Raw genomic sequence first — 15,495 nt, 5'->3', positions numbered from 1 at the left:
TCTTTCCCTGTAGATTTCTAACCGGCCGCTGCCGCGTGCTTTGGTCAGCACGTTCTCATACCTAGCTCGTACCGCGTACTCGCGCAGACGGCGAAGGAAGGTTTCTTCGAGCGCCGCTGCGCTGGCGGGGGATGCTGATGCGCCCAAGGGCCGCCCGAGTGCGCCCTGCGGAGCGGAGCGCTTCGGGGAATACGTGTCACGTTACTGGCCGGTCACCACGGGTGTTGGGAGACGAGAGATGCTCTGCACGCTTGGGCAGGATTCAGGGACTTAAAACGTGCTGCAGAATGTCAAAAACCTCCTATTTCAGCAGCCGGTGTGGTGCACCCCCAAGCAACCACATCTTGTTAGAGTAAGACCGTAGTTAACGTCATACGTTTCTCGAAGTGTGCGGTACGTTCTCTGCTTGTACTTGCTGTCCCCTAAACCAGATTCCTTTACATGTGGAGATCCTACGAGCTAGTATCCTTTATATTTACTGGATGCTGTTCAAACACACTTTGTAAAACAACAGATGATTGTACTGTCTTAAGTACTAAGTGCCAAAGCACAACTGATAGGTATTAGCAGATACTGGGAATTCATCCCACTCCTCCCTTCCCTTCCTCATCCCTCGTATCTTTAGTAGGGATGTAAAGTCCATTAAATGCTGTAGCACTCTGCCTGTTACTTTTATGCCCGTTAACTCATACTACCAAGATTTCTCTAATTTACAATATTGAGTCTACTACTTTAAGTAAATTTTCTGATTTTTTTTGCTTGCCTGTGTGAAGTCCTTTTACTGCATCAGAGGTGTCAGAAGTGATGGATAACTAAATAAAAGGCTTGAATTAAAAAAAACTGGTAAGTAGGAGGCAGATTTCTTACAGCCCAAACCAGCGCATCTGAATTGCCACCTGTTTGTAGGGGAGCTTTATGGCAGCCAGGGAAGACCGAGATGTGATGGAGATATTTTTCATTGCTGTTGGATTGTATTCACAGTGGACTGGGCAGAAGTAGCACCGTGTGCTACAGGAATGAAACTACCTCTGCAGAGCAGATAAATCTGCTGCTGTTCTATCTGCTTCTCATGTGGATGGGATTAACCAGATTTCCCTGAACCTTTTGTGGTATTTTTCCCTCTTTCTCTACTCTTTCCTTTTCCTTTTTTCAGACACTTGCATTAGAGAATGCCAGCATATTTAAAGGGCGTTGTATCTGGTCAGTCTTTGGAATATTTTATACATTTTAAAAACCCAAAACAAACATGTGTCAATTAAAAAGAAAAATTTTTGGAAACAATAAACTGTGCGCGTCCATAGGCGCCGAAACTATTTCCTTCACTTTTTTTACTTTTGTTTTTTAACCCAAACTTGCATTCGTTCTCTTGTTCCAACAGCACAGTCCCTTCTTTGCGGAGCAGCTGACGGCTTTCCAGGTGTGGCTGACCATGGGCGTGGAGAACCGCAACCCCCCGGAGCAGCTCCCCATCGTCCTGCAGGTGAGCGGCCGGGGCAGGGGGTCGGCCACGGCTGACACGGTGTGCTTGTGCGCATCTCTCCCTGCCCGCCGAGCGCGTGCTGCCAACCGGGGGGCTTCTGGGTACGTAAATCACGTGGGCTCCTTCAGCATTAATTAGAGCTAGTTGCACGTTTACTAGACCTATGCAGATGAAGACAAAGTGCTTTTCTTCCCCAGTACCTTCACAACTCCGTTGAGATTCCTGCGAAAACGTGGACTGTTACTTCTAAATTACCCTCTTGCGTCCTGGTTAACCTCTAACTTGCATGTGTGGGCACAATTAGCTTCCCTGTCTTCCGTGTAGGAATACGGGTGGACAAATGTCAGGGAGGGTTGTGAAGCAAAAAATGCACTTACCTACTGTAGTGCATTTGCAGCTTCAACGGTACCAGGCTCTGCTGCCGCCTCTTTTACTCTCAAGTAGCAAGACTTCTTCCCAGAGTAGCGCGTCTTTGTTGATTTCTCCTGTAGTATCTCCTCTTATATGCCAGCTCTGTCAGGCAGAGACTTTATCTCCTCTCTGTTTTCAGAAAGTGGATGTTACTGCAGTGTAAATAGTTTGGAAATGGCTTCTTTATCTGTCTGGAAAGTGTTCCCTTTAACGTGATGCTGAAATTTTGCTGCAAGAACATAGAAACAAGTCTCTGAAGACCATGCCTGGAAGGAATGAGTTCTGGTAGGCATTTGCTCAGACTAGGCAAAGTTCGTATGTATAAAGGAGAAGTAAATCTAGGAGAATCATAATACCTCATTTCAAAAAATGTTTTATGGCAAGGCACATATTACAATTGTCAACTGCTCTTGTCCTCTCCTCTCCAGGAGTTTCTGTTGAAAAAAATATAAACCCTCGTCAAGGTAGCTGTGGTCTCTTCTCTACCAGGCAGTAAAATTTAAAGTCTTTCTGTTTAAAGGAATATGATTCCAGTCACTTGTACAAGGATATGTGATTTCTTTCACTAAATGTGAGAAGACTCACCTTCCCTCTGTTAGCTACCAGCTTGTTTTGTGACCGACAGCACTATCAATCTTTGTAAGACCAAATCTTAATTTCCCTGGGCCTCCCAAGCCTTGAGATCAGTTGGATAAACAGAGGTATGGTTTATCTCTGTCACTGTGATGGGGGAAGGCAGGCTTCTACTCTAGCACCAACTTTGCTGCTTTCCAGTGAATTATTTGGCACCGCAGGGCTCTGCAGGTAGCTTAACCTTGCAGTGGAATTGAGAGGTTACCTGGCAAAGGAACCTGCTTTCCTTCCGGGAGCAAAAATGAGCTAGAACAATGTCATTATTTTTATAATTAAAGCATATTACTTGTGTAGTGGAATAAGATTGCTTGTTAACAGGTTTGAGAGACTTTGAATCTGAGACCAACTGATTAAGAGACGGAAGGAAGTGCATTTCAGACCCCTTTTGTCTTTTTGCTTTGACCCGTTGGGAGTGCTTAGACTACGCTGCTGTAGCCTAACAAAGGTTGATTCTGTTTTCCCATTTTAGATGTGGCCCCGGGGAAAGAAGGTATTTGAGTGCCAGGGCCGTGATGCCAGCCATGCAAAGCTTGGATTTGTCAAGGACAGGGAGACGGCCCTTTGTAAATGGCCTATTATTAACTTCAAGAAGTTGCTTTCCATTTCGAATTCTTGCTGTGCATAGGGCAGAAAGCCCTGGGGAGACCACTGCTGAAGTCCCCTTCCATCTTGCATTTATTAGGAGATTCCTGCTAAAACGTGGACTGTTACTTCTAAATTATCCTCTTGTGTCCTGGTTAATCTCTAACTTGCATGTGTGGGCACAGTTAGCTTCCCTGTCTTCCGTTTAGGAATACGGGTGGACAAATGTCAGGGAGGGTTGTGATGCAGCTGAGTGCATGTAGTGGCACAGTGTAGCAGTTTCATGATTTCACTAAAGTTCATAAATTGTGCATAGACTCTCCTCATCCAAGTCTCTAGAGTTTGTCAGTTTTGGCTTCAGGTTATTGTGCACATCGGTTTGTGAAGTGGGAATATAAAAACCTGAGAGAGACAGATGCCTTTTTTGTTTTTGAAAAATAACAAAATGGAGCTTTTAAACTAAGACACAATTTGGTGTGGTTAAAGGTGCTTGTGGGATGCTAGTGGTGTTGAGATGTGGTTCTGTATCTTCCCCTAGAAATCTTTTTCAATTATATATTTTTTTCCCCCCCCCCAGCTATGATAGAATTTGTGAATTTACTTGTTTTTTTCCTGAAGGTCAGATAACAACAGCATTGTCAAATCTGTATGCCTCCGACGTCTGTGGAAGCACCCTGCACCTAACATGGTCCTGCCTGTTGTTTCAGCTGCCCCAGCTTCCACCATGCTCTGGTTTCTATTACTGCTTTAACCTCAAGCAGCTGCCCCTGTTATTCCTGTGCTGGGCATCTTTAAAGCACATTGTTAATCGTGCCAAGTTCCGTAGTTAAGTTTATGGAATAGGCTGGTGCCAACTAGGGCAGGGTGAAAAAAAAACCTTTCTCTTATGACCTGTCCTGAGATCTGAGCTCCGGTATCCAGAGGTGAAACATGCTCTTCCTTCTAACCGTCTTTTTCTACCAGACTTTCTCTGCGTAACTTTAGTATCTGCTATCAGTCATCCATAGTATGAGGCATGAGCCAAGTAATTTAGTTATTCTTCAATATCAAACATGGAAAATAATTTAATTTGAATACGCAGTGTCAAAAAACACTGAGAAGGAGATGGAATTGGGGAGCTAAATCAACGAGTCTCCCCGAGACCCATGCTGAGGGATGTTACTCAATTTAAACTGGGGATTAAATGTTGCATTCCAATATCTTACATCTGTTAAGGAGATTAAGAACTGAAAGTCTGTCTCTTAATATTTCACACCAGGGTAGGTATAAGCCAGTAAACTACCACCTCATTATTGTTGTCAGACTCTGTTTTAATGAGATTTTTATTAACAGCTAATGTGACCTTTTGCTTCCCTCTTAAGTCTCTTATATTGATTTGCCAAGGAAAGCAAAGCCTCTTTTTCTGCTTCTGAGCTGTTTTGAGTAATGGGAGGCTGGGCCTTTTGCTCACCTTTGAATCCTTCCTGCAGATACAATCGTGTTCCTGCTTTACTGGGGGAAGGCAGGTAGTATGACGAGAATATTTGAAATCCATGGGGGCTGCCTCCATCTAGCAGAGCTGTGCTGCGTAGGAACCACTGTGCCCGAGAGAAAAGCTAGCAGAGAGAACGCGTGGAGCAATGACGTGGCGACCGAGGATAACCACGTTCCTAGGAAGGCGTTTGTGTGTCTGTGGAAACGTCGTGAAGGAGAGCGTTGTCAGGAGTGGCAGTAACCCACGCACTGTCACCCACAGGTGACACTGTTCAGCGGGGTGGAAGTTTTCAGTGGTCAGGGTTTATCTTCCAGCTTTTTTTTCAGACCATCAGTTTGTTCTAAGTGATGTAACGATCCTGAAGTCCTCTTACGTTTGCTCTGCAGTCACAAGGATTTCTGTTCTCTTTAGCAATAACCGTTATCCCTCTCCTCTGCAGGTGCTGCTGAGCCAGGTGCATCGGCTGCGAGCTCTTGATTTGCTGGGAAGATTTTTGGACCTGGGTCCCTGGGCTGTTAGCTTGGTGCGTGGATGTTGCATATTGTCTTGTAAAAGTCTAGTTTATCTCAGAATAGGCAATAAATACAAATTGTGATTTATGGAAGGAAGACATGGAAGATATTCCACAGCTTTGACAAATGACCAGTGTTTTATGTGTTCATGTGTGTGAAACGGAGCAAGCATCCCTAAAAGAAAAGTGGTTTGTATTAATCAAAAAGGCTGAATAGCTGTTCGTTTGCATTACAACACAGAGGAGTTCCTTGGGAATAGTTTGGTGTAAAATATTGTAACGGACAAAACGGGGAAATATCTGGGGCAAATAAGAAGGTTTGTCATGTAAAATAAATAACAAAAAGATAGCACATATGTTTATCATCTGTTCTCTCAGCTTACTGGCTGCATCATTTTCTTCTCTTCCTTTATCTATTTGGTCTCTGGATTTTATAAGCTCTTCTGAGAAGGTGGCAGCTGCCTTCTGCATTTCGGAAAGTGGCTAGCACAGTGCAGCTAATAAATAAGAATTAATCAGAGGAGCAGTTTAAAACGCTCTTGTAAATGGAGCTATTTGTTGATAAAAGTGATGAAGACAAACCACCGGCTCATCGTGGAATAGCTCAATGATGGGACTTTTTAGTGGTTTTCTTTACCTTCCTCCTTCATCTCAGCCAAGACTCCCTTCTACATGCCTTCGCAGACAGCTTAGCCCTCAGTGGTAGGAAGAAAGTATGCATCGAAGGCGATTTTAAGACCTCTGGATTATAAACTTCTGTGAGGACTAAAACATAGCTGCAGGTCAGCCGCAGTGGCCTTTGCTCTGGCTATTACGTGCTTTATAAACCTCGTTGGCCGTATCGCTGGGTGATGCTTAGCTGCTGCCAGCTTGTGTGGGTGGTAACCGCCCGGGAGCCCAGCGCTGCAAGTGCCATCCCTCGCCATACGTTTCCTTTACGTTGTGCTTTGGGAAGGGTATCTGCAAGGCTTGATAAAAATCAAGCAAAGGCTTGATAAAAATTCTGTGTCAGGCGAGAGACCTATTTAATTTCCAGTGGGAAGCCTGTAATTATTGAGCTTTTGCAATATGTTTACTTGTGAGAGCAAATGGCCCCATCTGAGGAGAGTGGAACGTATCGTGAAGCGTAAAACAGCACAGGCTGTAAGGAGTAAAAGCTCGTGCTAGATTAACTCTGAGTCTCCGTGGACCAAATGAGTCTGAAAATATCTGGTGACATTCAAGATTAAAACAAGCGATAGACAAATACACAGGGATCCCCTCTTTGCTAGAAGTGTATGAAATTGTTTTCTACCAGATTTCTCATCTGTGTCGTTAAATACGCTGCATCTTCGCAGGGCGCTCGGCCCTGCCCCTGCGCGGCGCTGCCTCGGCAGTAAAGCTGAGCCGTTCACAAGGGTTTGCTCTTCTCTCTGGCTCCCCAGGCCCTGTCTGTTGGCATTTTCCCGTACGTGCTGAAGCTACTTCAAAGTTCAGCTCGTGAGCTGAGACCACTCCTTGTCTTCATCTGGGCCAAAATTCTGGCAGTGGACAGTGTGAGTACTTCTGAACTTGGCTGTTTCTTTCAGGTTTCAGCAACGTGCCTTTCCCCCCGCCCCGTTTGCTTTATCCACTTGCTTTAGAGTTGAGGCTTTCTCCTGAGGTGCTTCAGAAAGACGCTGTATTGTCTGGAGAGCAGCATATGATCTCATTAATTTATTTATTTGTAGGAAAGCTAGCTCTGAAACCGTCTGAACGGGAAACCCCCGCTAAGGTGCTGACGCTGTGTGGGGCAGTGCCCACCTCCTCACACCTGCGCGGATGAGAGCAGCTTTGCTGTCCTCTAACGCTGCAGCGTCACGTTAACATCTCGCAGCTCATAGTTCCCCTTTGGTTCTAGGGTGTAGGTGCTCTGGGTAAAAGCCATCAGATCTCACTGGTTGCATCTTTATTGGGGAAGATACTGCTTTGTTTGCTGAAGGGGCTTAGAATGCACTCATATCTTCTGTCCCGTGTTCCCAGGTGAGCGCGCGCTTGCACGCACTCATACTCTCCCTCAATTTGTTCACTTTAGGTTGTTATCGAACTTATTTTGTTCAAGACCGTTCCTGTCAGTTGTCCAAACAGGCTGTGGTTAGTCTTCAGACACAGAATTTTTCTAGAAATAAAACAAAGGTAATTTTGGTGACTTTAACTCGCAAGTCCTGCTCTGAGTCCGGTGCAGGTGCTGATGCGCTGAAGATGGTCGCCATAGAAGTATTTAACCCCAGAGAAGAGAGCTCACCCCTGTCATGGGTCCGTGATTCTGCTCTGCTCTACAATATTTTGGCACCTTTGGGGATAAAGTTTAAAAACTGAGCCCTGATTTGTAAAGATGGCCTTAACAAGAGCTCTGGTTAGTGGGGTTTTTTTAATAAATAATTAAGCAGGTAAGTAATTGTAGATAAATTTGTATAGTCATATATATGACTCCATAGTTTGTGGGTGCAATTAGTTGAGCAATGTAAAATTATTAGGAGTGGTGCGCACAGCTAATTGCAGGCATGATTATAAGCTGATATGAAATTGTCTGAACTGCTTGTAGAAGTTGAATCTTGCATATTTGGGTGTTTATTTTTGTTATATTTTTTCCATTTCAGTATGGAGAATAATATTGAACGTGGAGTTTTTTCCCCACTGTTGATCTAGCATTGTCAGGTTTAGCTTTATAAATATATTTTCATTAACATCCTAAGAGGATTTTGGAAAGCAAAGGAAATGAAAACTATTCATCTTAAAGCTACTCTTGAAAAGCTTATTTTTGATGCATGCCTCTCCATGGCTGACGCTTCAGCCCCAGGTACATTTCAGAGTAGGCTCATGTATAATTTACACGGGGTGTTGTGCCATCCTTCACTTCGCTGGTGGTAAAGCCAATCTGAGAGGGCTCTTTGCCCCTTGTCCTCTCCTACCACCATCAGTATTGCTCCCATGCTTTATTTTATTGCCCCAGTCCTTCGGTAGGCTGTGCTTTAAACCAAACAACAGCAAAAATACTCTTAAATTTTGTATTAGGATTTCCTTCCACCGTTTCTCTTCGCTAGCTCCACAAAGAAGTGATGCAAATGAGAAGGGAGGAGAGAGCAAGTTCGTCAGGAAGGTGTGATGAATGCTGCCGAGAGAGGGGACGGGCAGCGGCTTGAGTTGTCACGGCATAAAGGGAACAAATGTGTCATCATATTGGGAGCTAAAAGAATACTCTCTTGTTATATGCTAAATATCAATACAGAGACATCCTTTGCTCCTCTGCTGACACAGGGGTTGGCCATGTATGTTCGAAACAAATTAATTTACAAAGTTTGACAAAAAACAGTATTGCAGCGTGCATGTTTTTGGATTCCACGTTCTCTAACGCTACATTCTGCTCCATTTCCCCAACCCTCTGCGTTTCCAGAGGGTAAATTTATCTAAACAAACCACAAGACCAGTCAGTATCTGCACGCTCCACAACGAGAGATGGTCTTTTAGTGTTCTGGTTCATCCCGTGGTGCAGCGGTTTGTGACCTGTCTGAGCAGCGGCGAGCTCGCTACGCGGCGCATCAGCATCGTTTTCTCAGAGATGGCCTTTTTATAAGACTCATGAGGGGCTGACAGCTGCGAGGGCATGCTCTGTGAGTGTGAAGGCAGGCAGGAGAGCTGGCAGGCAGGTAGACGCAGTAATTAGTTGTTAGGCTGCATGGAAGTGGGGCGCGTGGCTATGAGGGTGCAGTTCTCTCCCTGCGCTGGACGGGCATCTGCCTGGCTCAGCTCTGGTTCGAGTGGGTGCTGTGTCCGTCATCCGGGCAGAAGCCATCACCCTACCACGTGAGAGCGTGTTTATTTTCAAACATTCTGTCGGATCCTCTTCATCCTCACAGTAATTGTACGGTGCTGCTTCCTTCATCTGCTGTCCCTTGTATGTGTATTTTGTTTGGTTTCTGGAGACTGTAGCTGATGAAATTACTTTCATTAGGACTGGAGTTCAGCTGGTTGCTCTTCTCTGCATTTGGATGTGACTGAGAACAAGTTATATAAGACTCGGTAGTGCCCTGGAGAGCAGAATATCCTGCTAAGATAGTGTTTCTGTTCTGGCTCTTCCCTCTCTTCGGGCAGGGAGGCAGAAGGAAGGTGCTCTGACACAAGACAGCAGCGTAGTATGCCACGTGTCCGTTCAGATGGTAGCTTCAGTAAGCATGGTATGCTGTGAAGAATCGTGTTTTGTCATAAAAATTACAGGATAAATTAACTGTATTACAGAAACGTTACACCTAGGGCAGAATTGAGTTTGTGTGATACATAGGTGTCCCTAATAAACAGTGGAATATTTAAGTTAACCTCCTTTAATTCCATGTATAATCAGATGATTTTTCATAGGATATTCACTGAGTACTCTAGTCATCTCTGCCCGAAGCCTGCTGGAGTATTTCTAGGCAAGTGATGGTTCAAACTTGCCCACTGTAGGTATCTGGCAGGTAGAGGTTGGTGTAGGAGTATTGTTGTGTGCTGCCACGTGGACTTGTCTGCATAACTTGCAAATGCAGCTTGGGTCAAGAATTCGCTACATGCTACATTGATAATGTTTGGTAAACAGCACCATCTAAATCTTAAATACATGAATTTAAAGGGAAAAAAATTCCCCCACTTCTAATCAGGATTAGAAACAGAAATTTAAGCAAGACCAAAAAAAGGCACGCATTAAATAGTACTGAAAAAAGTGAACACTGCTAAAGTGGGACAGTGAAAAAGAGATCTTACCACTCCAAAGAATTGGATGAAGACAATAGAAAACCAACATTTCTCATACTTTTTAATGCAACAGAGTAAAATGAATAGTATGCTTACTTTCCAGGTGTGTCCTTTGTTAGCAGGGCCGTGACTACCATTTCTCATGATTAATACAAACATTCAAGTTTAGCGTTCCCTGAGGATAACCTGGTAAAGCTACGCACCTCGGGCTGAGGGTCCACTGGCCGGCGTGGTCGCCCAGGACGCCCCTGGGCACTGGCAGTGCTGCTGTATGCCAGGGGTGTGTGAGGGTTTTGGGGAGAACTTGCGCAGCGCATGCTTTGTATTAAGAAGAAAGAGGAGATCTGTGCTCCAGTCCCTCCCCAGCACTGGGAGCTTTATATTTTATGCAAATTCTGAACTTTCACACCAAGCCTGCAGCTCGGTTTGGTCATGTATTATTATTTGCAAGTATAGCTGCTTATTCCTTGAGGAGGAGGTGTTACTGATGCCGGCTTTCCATATTGTTCACAGGATCTGAGCAGGGAGGGTTTGAGCAAGTGTGCTGGCTTTATAGAAGTTGCCTCCGTGGCTCGAGCCTCAGGTGTCTGGGTAACGGTGGCAGCACAGTAAACGTGGTGTGAAGATGGGCAGCCTTCTGTTTGCCTACATTATAGCGAAGAGATTGCTTTTTGTAAGGAACAGAAAGTATTCACGCTGAGAATGAAAAGAGGGGGAAAAAGGAAGCCTGTTTTTGTGCAGCGTTACACAGAAGCCGGGAAAGCCTGTCGTAGCTGCAGCCTGGCATCAGTCCATCCCCTCTGCTCTTTAGTCTGCCAAAACCAGCATCTTTACTCCCTTCAGCAATAAAATATTCTCTTGCATCTCTGTCTTGCCATTCCCTCCTTTCAACAATTAGTTCCCTCCTTCACCTTCTACGCCTAATAAAAAATACATGATCCTGTCTCTGGCATGAAGCATACAACAGAACCAGTCACAGGGGAAACCGATTGCCAAGTCAGTATTTCCTCCCTTAAATTTTTACTTTCGTAGTATGTATTCTTTCGGTTTGACCCTAATATATCAAGCTGAAGCCCGAGTTGGTATGTTAGCATAAACACGGTGTATGCCATGTGCTTCACTGCTGATGCTACCCCAGCAAAACCTGCATAATTCTTCTTACAGGCTTTTGAAGTCAGGGGAGTTGCTTTGCAGGTTTTGATTGTGTGTAGTAGGAAATCATGTTACTATGTGCTACTGCTGTAGTGATTCAATACACGTTAGCACTTGACCAAGTAATACAGCGGTTCATCTCATTTGTGTAGATGAGTTGAAATCTTCTTGTCAAAATCTAGTCCCACGTAGGTGAGGTATTGGGTAGAATATAAAGAATTAATAATTCCTCCTCTGCCCCCCCACCATTACGGATTTACTGGTGATTTACACGCTCAGTGACATGGTCACTGTAAGAGAAATGTGTTAGGATTATTGCGCGTGGCAGTCTCCAGGAGTTGTCCTGCTTGTGGAAGGTGGTACTTCGACGTTCACAAGACACTTACTCTCCTGTCCTGGCTGCCAGGCGGAGCTGGAAAGTCAGCTACAGTAGTACAGAAAGAACCAGGGAGGACTGCTTGTGCTGTCAAACTGCACCTCCCATAATCACGGGGAGGGGGCTGCTAAATTTATTAAAGAAGGATCACACACCAGACTCACCCAAAAACTGCCCTGGCTCCAGAGTTCTGTGGGTGAGACCGGGTGGGCAGCTGGGGGGAAGAGGAGGGATGCTGAGCGCACCTTCCACAGCCCGTGCCGTGTGCTCGGCAGCCAGGAGTGCCCACGTGTGTCCGAACACGCAGCGCAAGCTGCTTTCTCGACTTTTGGTAGCTAGCGTGTGACCATAACGTCCTCTAAAAGGAAAGGTCAGGGCACTTACTCCCTGCCTGGAGAACGTTACAGATTTGGCCAGGATTTTACACTACTTAGGCAGATACATAACTGTGCAACTAGAGGGTAGTGAGCAGCAATTATCAGCAAACCTGATCTATGTTAAGCTAATTGTCTTGACGTGGGATTAGAAATCAAGTGGAGAATTACTAGGGGCTTTTAGAAGATCTAATCTTACATGATTTTTATTCTGATAAATGTAAGAAAGAAAGAAATTTTAATCACGTTCCTCCTTGGTTTTGCCTTTGGTAGCTCTCAAATGCTGGTGAAGGCTTAATGTGGGACAGAGAAATGTCAAGTGTAACTCTTCTCCTGAGCAGAAGGTCACATTTGCAGTTACTCTTTCCGTCTTGTTGGAGGGTGGCAGAGGGTTCCCTCCTTTAGACACCGCTATTCCCTGTTTGCACGCTCTTCCCTGTTGGCCCTTCTGCTGCGGGGATGTTTGGTTGTGGCCCCCATGGAGGGCTTGTGCTTTCTTTCGCTTCTCAAATGAAAATGAGATTTGAGAAAAATGATTAAGACATGAAATATTCGTATGTCATTGGAGGAAAAAATATGTTTATGTTATTGTACTCATTGTGTTTTTCTTTGTCTCATTTTTCAGTCATGCCAGGCTGACCTTGTGAAGGACAACGGTCACAAGTATTTCCTTTCAGTTTTGGCAGATCCTTATATGCCAGTAAGGACATCTTTTTTCAGACTCTTCTATCATTTGCTTAGCTTCTCTTAGCTTATCTGTTGCTGTTCTGATGCAGTTGGTGCTAACGTAGAACTGCATCCCACCTCCATCTCCTGTGACCCACTGCTCTGCTGGAGAGAGTCATTGCTGAGCCGTGGGGTCAGCGACCAGGGGCGTTAACAATGCTCCTGCCAGCTTGTGTGGTAGATACAGCCAAACCAAACAAGAATTTGCAAACTTGTTTAAAGTTATGTAAGTGCGGATTACTCAGTGGTGACGATGGGAGCTGGGGGCTGGGTGCAGAGGCAGTCTAATTGCGCTGCAACCTTCCGAATTCCCTCTGCAAAAGTTTTTTGTAGTTTTCTGTAAAGGGTATTTGTATGCCTCCTCCGGAGCGATAGACAGAGGTTGGTTGGGAGGATCGTATTGGCAGTCTGATGATGCAAGTGATGAAATGTCTCAGGTGTAACTAGGGACAACTGCACGACAAGAAAATCCTCGCTTGCTTTCCCTTCTCTTGTTCTTTTAATGTGATACAAACTGCACTTCAAGAATAATCTCATTTTTCAGAAAGCATGGGATATAGTTGTTCTCTGACCTGCTTCCTAGGTGACAATTACTTGTATGTTGTTTTAAGGCTGAACACAGGACAATGACGGCTTTTATCCTGGCTGTAATTGTTAACAACTACAACACTGGACAGGTAAGTCCCAACACCCGTTTTCCTTTCATTCTCTCCTACCTCTTCCTGCATTGTGCCTTCACTTTGATAAAAGTGTCCTGGCTTGCATTAAAGCACAACCCTGAACTGGAAAACTGAAATAGAAGATTGCTTTACATCAGTTTTGTGTGGATTAAAAGAAAAATTGACCTGGAGGTGTGACAAACACATTATGTACCTGGTCCCTGGAAGTGGAGGTTAAGGACACAAGTCATTCAACATCCAGCCCTCCAGGCAGCACACTGCCATGCTGTTAAGGAAATAGTGCCTAGTTCCTGTCAAGTGGAGACTTGATGCCTGTGATAAAGCTCTTGGGAAGGGTATATGGAATGAGCCATAAACCTTCGGGCTCTGACAGGTGCAAGGAGTATTTCCAATGAGGAAAAACAGGCTTTATGCTTTAGATGAAGCATTTCTAACGCACAACTCTTCAACTAGCTATAACAGTGTGTAGTTGACCTTCCCTCCATGCTGCTTCCAAATGGTATTTTGTAACAAAATGCGTATATAAACACTGAATAATTATTTTCTCTTGATTTCCTGTCTATTTCAGAAATAATCTTTTTTTTTATTGATGATGATGAGGTGGGAAGCCGTCATCCAAAATAAATTGCATTGATTTGTGTTGTAGGAAGCTTGCCTTCAAGGAAACCTGATTGCTATTTGCCTGGAGCAGTTAAATGATCCACATCCTCTTCTGCGTCAGTGGGTGGCCATTTGTTTAGGACGTATTTGGCAGAACTTTGACTCAGCCAGGTGGTGTGGTGTGAGGGACAGCGCTCACGAAAAGCTCTACAGTCTCCTCTCGGATCCAATCCCAGAGGTAAAAATCCAGCTTTTTAAGTAAATGCCAGTTGAATTGTTGGAATTCTGGTAGAGGGCTACAGGAATACTTATAAAACCAAGGCTTTCAAGAGCTTTACGATTGTGTCTGGTTCAAAGAAAGATCTTATTGCTGTTTCTTCAAGATGATGCAAATCATACAAGCCCTGCAAAGAGATGGAACCAAAGAAATGCAGGGGGAGTTCATACAGCCCGAAAACCCTGGAATCTTGGCACTGGAGTTAGGAAACGCCTCGTTCTTTGTTTACTTCCATATCAGAAGCTTGTTAAAAACGTGATCCCAAAACACTGTGTTGCAAAAAACCCTGAAGTCTTTTTGCCCAAGTATGAAATGAAAACTGTTCTCCGCCTGGTATGTGTGAAAATACATCTTTAATTGAATGTGGTTTACCTTTGTGACAAAGTCTCCAAGAGAGAAGTGATTCTTGTGCAGAGCCTGGGCGTGATTGACAGAGCCTGTCAGACCCCGGTGAAATTACATCGCATGTGGGAGAAGGAAGCCTGGAGATAAACACCATTGCTAACGTGCAGTGATTAAAGATTAGATTCCCCTTTACGTTCAGTCTTTCTGTCCTGCATCCTCCACCTCCTCTCCCTGGCCCCATTTTATAAGCAGCACTTGTGTGAAGGTCGTGTTGACTGTCCTCACGGCACACCCGCGCCTCTCTGAGAAGCCAGAGCGAGCGTTTCTGCTTTGTGAAGCGCATCCTGCAGTTGCTGTGGCACCGTATCCCCACCGTTTGCTGTCTCTGCCAAGGCAAGCTGTGATCCCTCTCGTCTGTGTGTGAGCTAGCAAAGCTTACCTGATTTGAGCTGCTGTCTTTTCTCCTTTTTTCCATCATCTTCTACCCTTTTGTAAGACCTTACCTGAAGACTGTACTGTCAAAGAGATTCACATCCCAACAGTAACTCCCTGTGTACCTTATTCCTGTTAATTAATATTCTAGGCAACATCAACTGGAAAAATCACCTATGGGAAGGTCACCGAGTATTCTGGGAAATTAAATAGACTCCTGCATGTGTGAATACTTAAAACTCAGTGCTTTGCTGAATCTGTTCTGGTTTTTTCTCTCCAAGGGCTTCCGTTTAGCGGTCACTATTTACCTGACACGGTAGTCCAGGTTTCCAGAGATGCCATTTGTGGGGATAAAAAAAACCCCACTGGCAAACTTCAGGCTGGAAACAAGAGGAAAGTAATACTGAATTTTTGTGTCTCACAGGTTCGCTGTGCTGCAGTCTTTGCACTGGGAACATTTGTGGGCAACTCAGCGGAACGCACCGATCACTCCACCACCATCGATCACAACGTAGCCATGATGTTGGCCCAGCTCATCAATGACGGGAGCCCCATGGTGAGAAAGGTACGGAAAGGCTGGTGGTACGGCAGTTTGGTGGATTCATGCCAACGAGCTATGCGGTATGCCTAATCAGAGCGTGCACTATTTAATAGACTTTTCAATGAATTTGACTCATTTGGAAGTATTTGTTTCATCGT

The 15,495-nt window shown here is 44.7% G+C and overlaps 1 protein-coding gene across 1 annotated transcript in view; it reads left to right on the top strand.

Moving 5' to 3' along the window:
- Positions 1-15,495, top strand: part of RPTOR (regulatory associated protein of MTOR, complex 1) — a gene marked incomplete at its 5' end in the record, with an annotated part of 92,594 nt that overhangs the window by 24,830 nt on the left and 52,269 nt on the right. Inside the window, 7 exons of the mRNA XM_010294456.1 lie at positions 1,379-1,480; positions 5,020-5,103; positions 6,516-6,626; positions 12,362-12,436; positions 13,074-13,139; positions 13,789-13,980; positions 15,221-15,361. Of these exons, the coding sequence (XP_010292758.1) occupies positions 1,379-1,480; positions 5,020-5,103; positions 6,516-6,626; positions 12,362-12,436; positions 13,074-13,139; positions 13,789-13,980; positions 15,221-15,361 (771 nt within the window). The remainder of the gene's footprint in view (positions 1-1,378; positions 1,481-5,019; positions 5,104-6,515; positions 6,627-12,361; positions 12,437-13,073; positions 13,140-13,788; positions 13,981-15,220; positions 15,362-15,495) is intronic.

This window comes from Phaethon lepturus, unplaced genomic scaffold, assembly GCF_000687285.1.
Source record: "Phaethon lepturus isolate BGI_N335 unplaced genomic scaffold, ASM68728v1 scaffold15659, whole genome shotgun sequence".
NCBI classification, from domain to species: domain Eukaryota; kingdom Metazoa; phylum Chordata; class Aves; order Phaethontiformes; family Phaethontidae; genus Phaethon; species Phaethon lepturus.
Note: the sequence above shows the minus strand (reverse complement) of the source record. Positions and strands in the feature narration are given on the sequence as shown.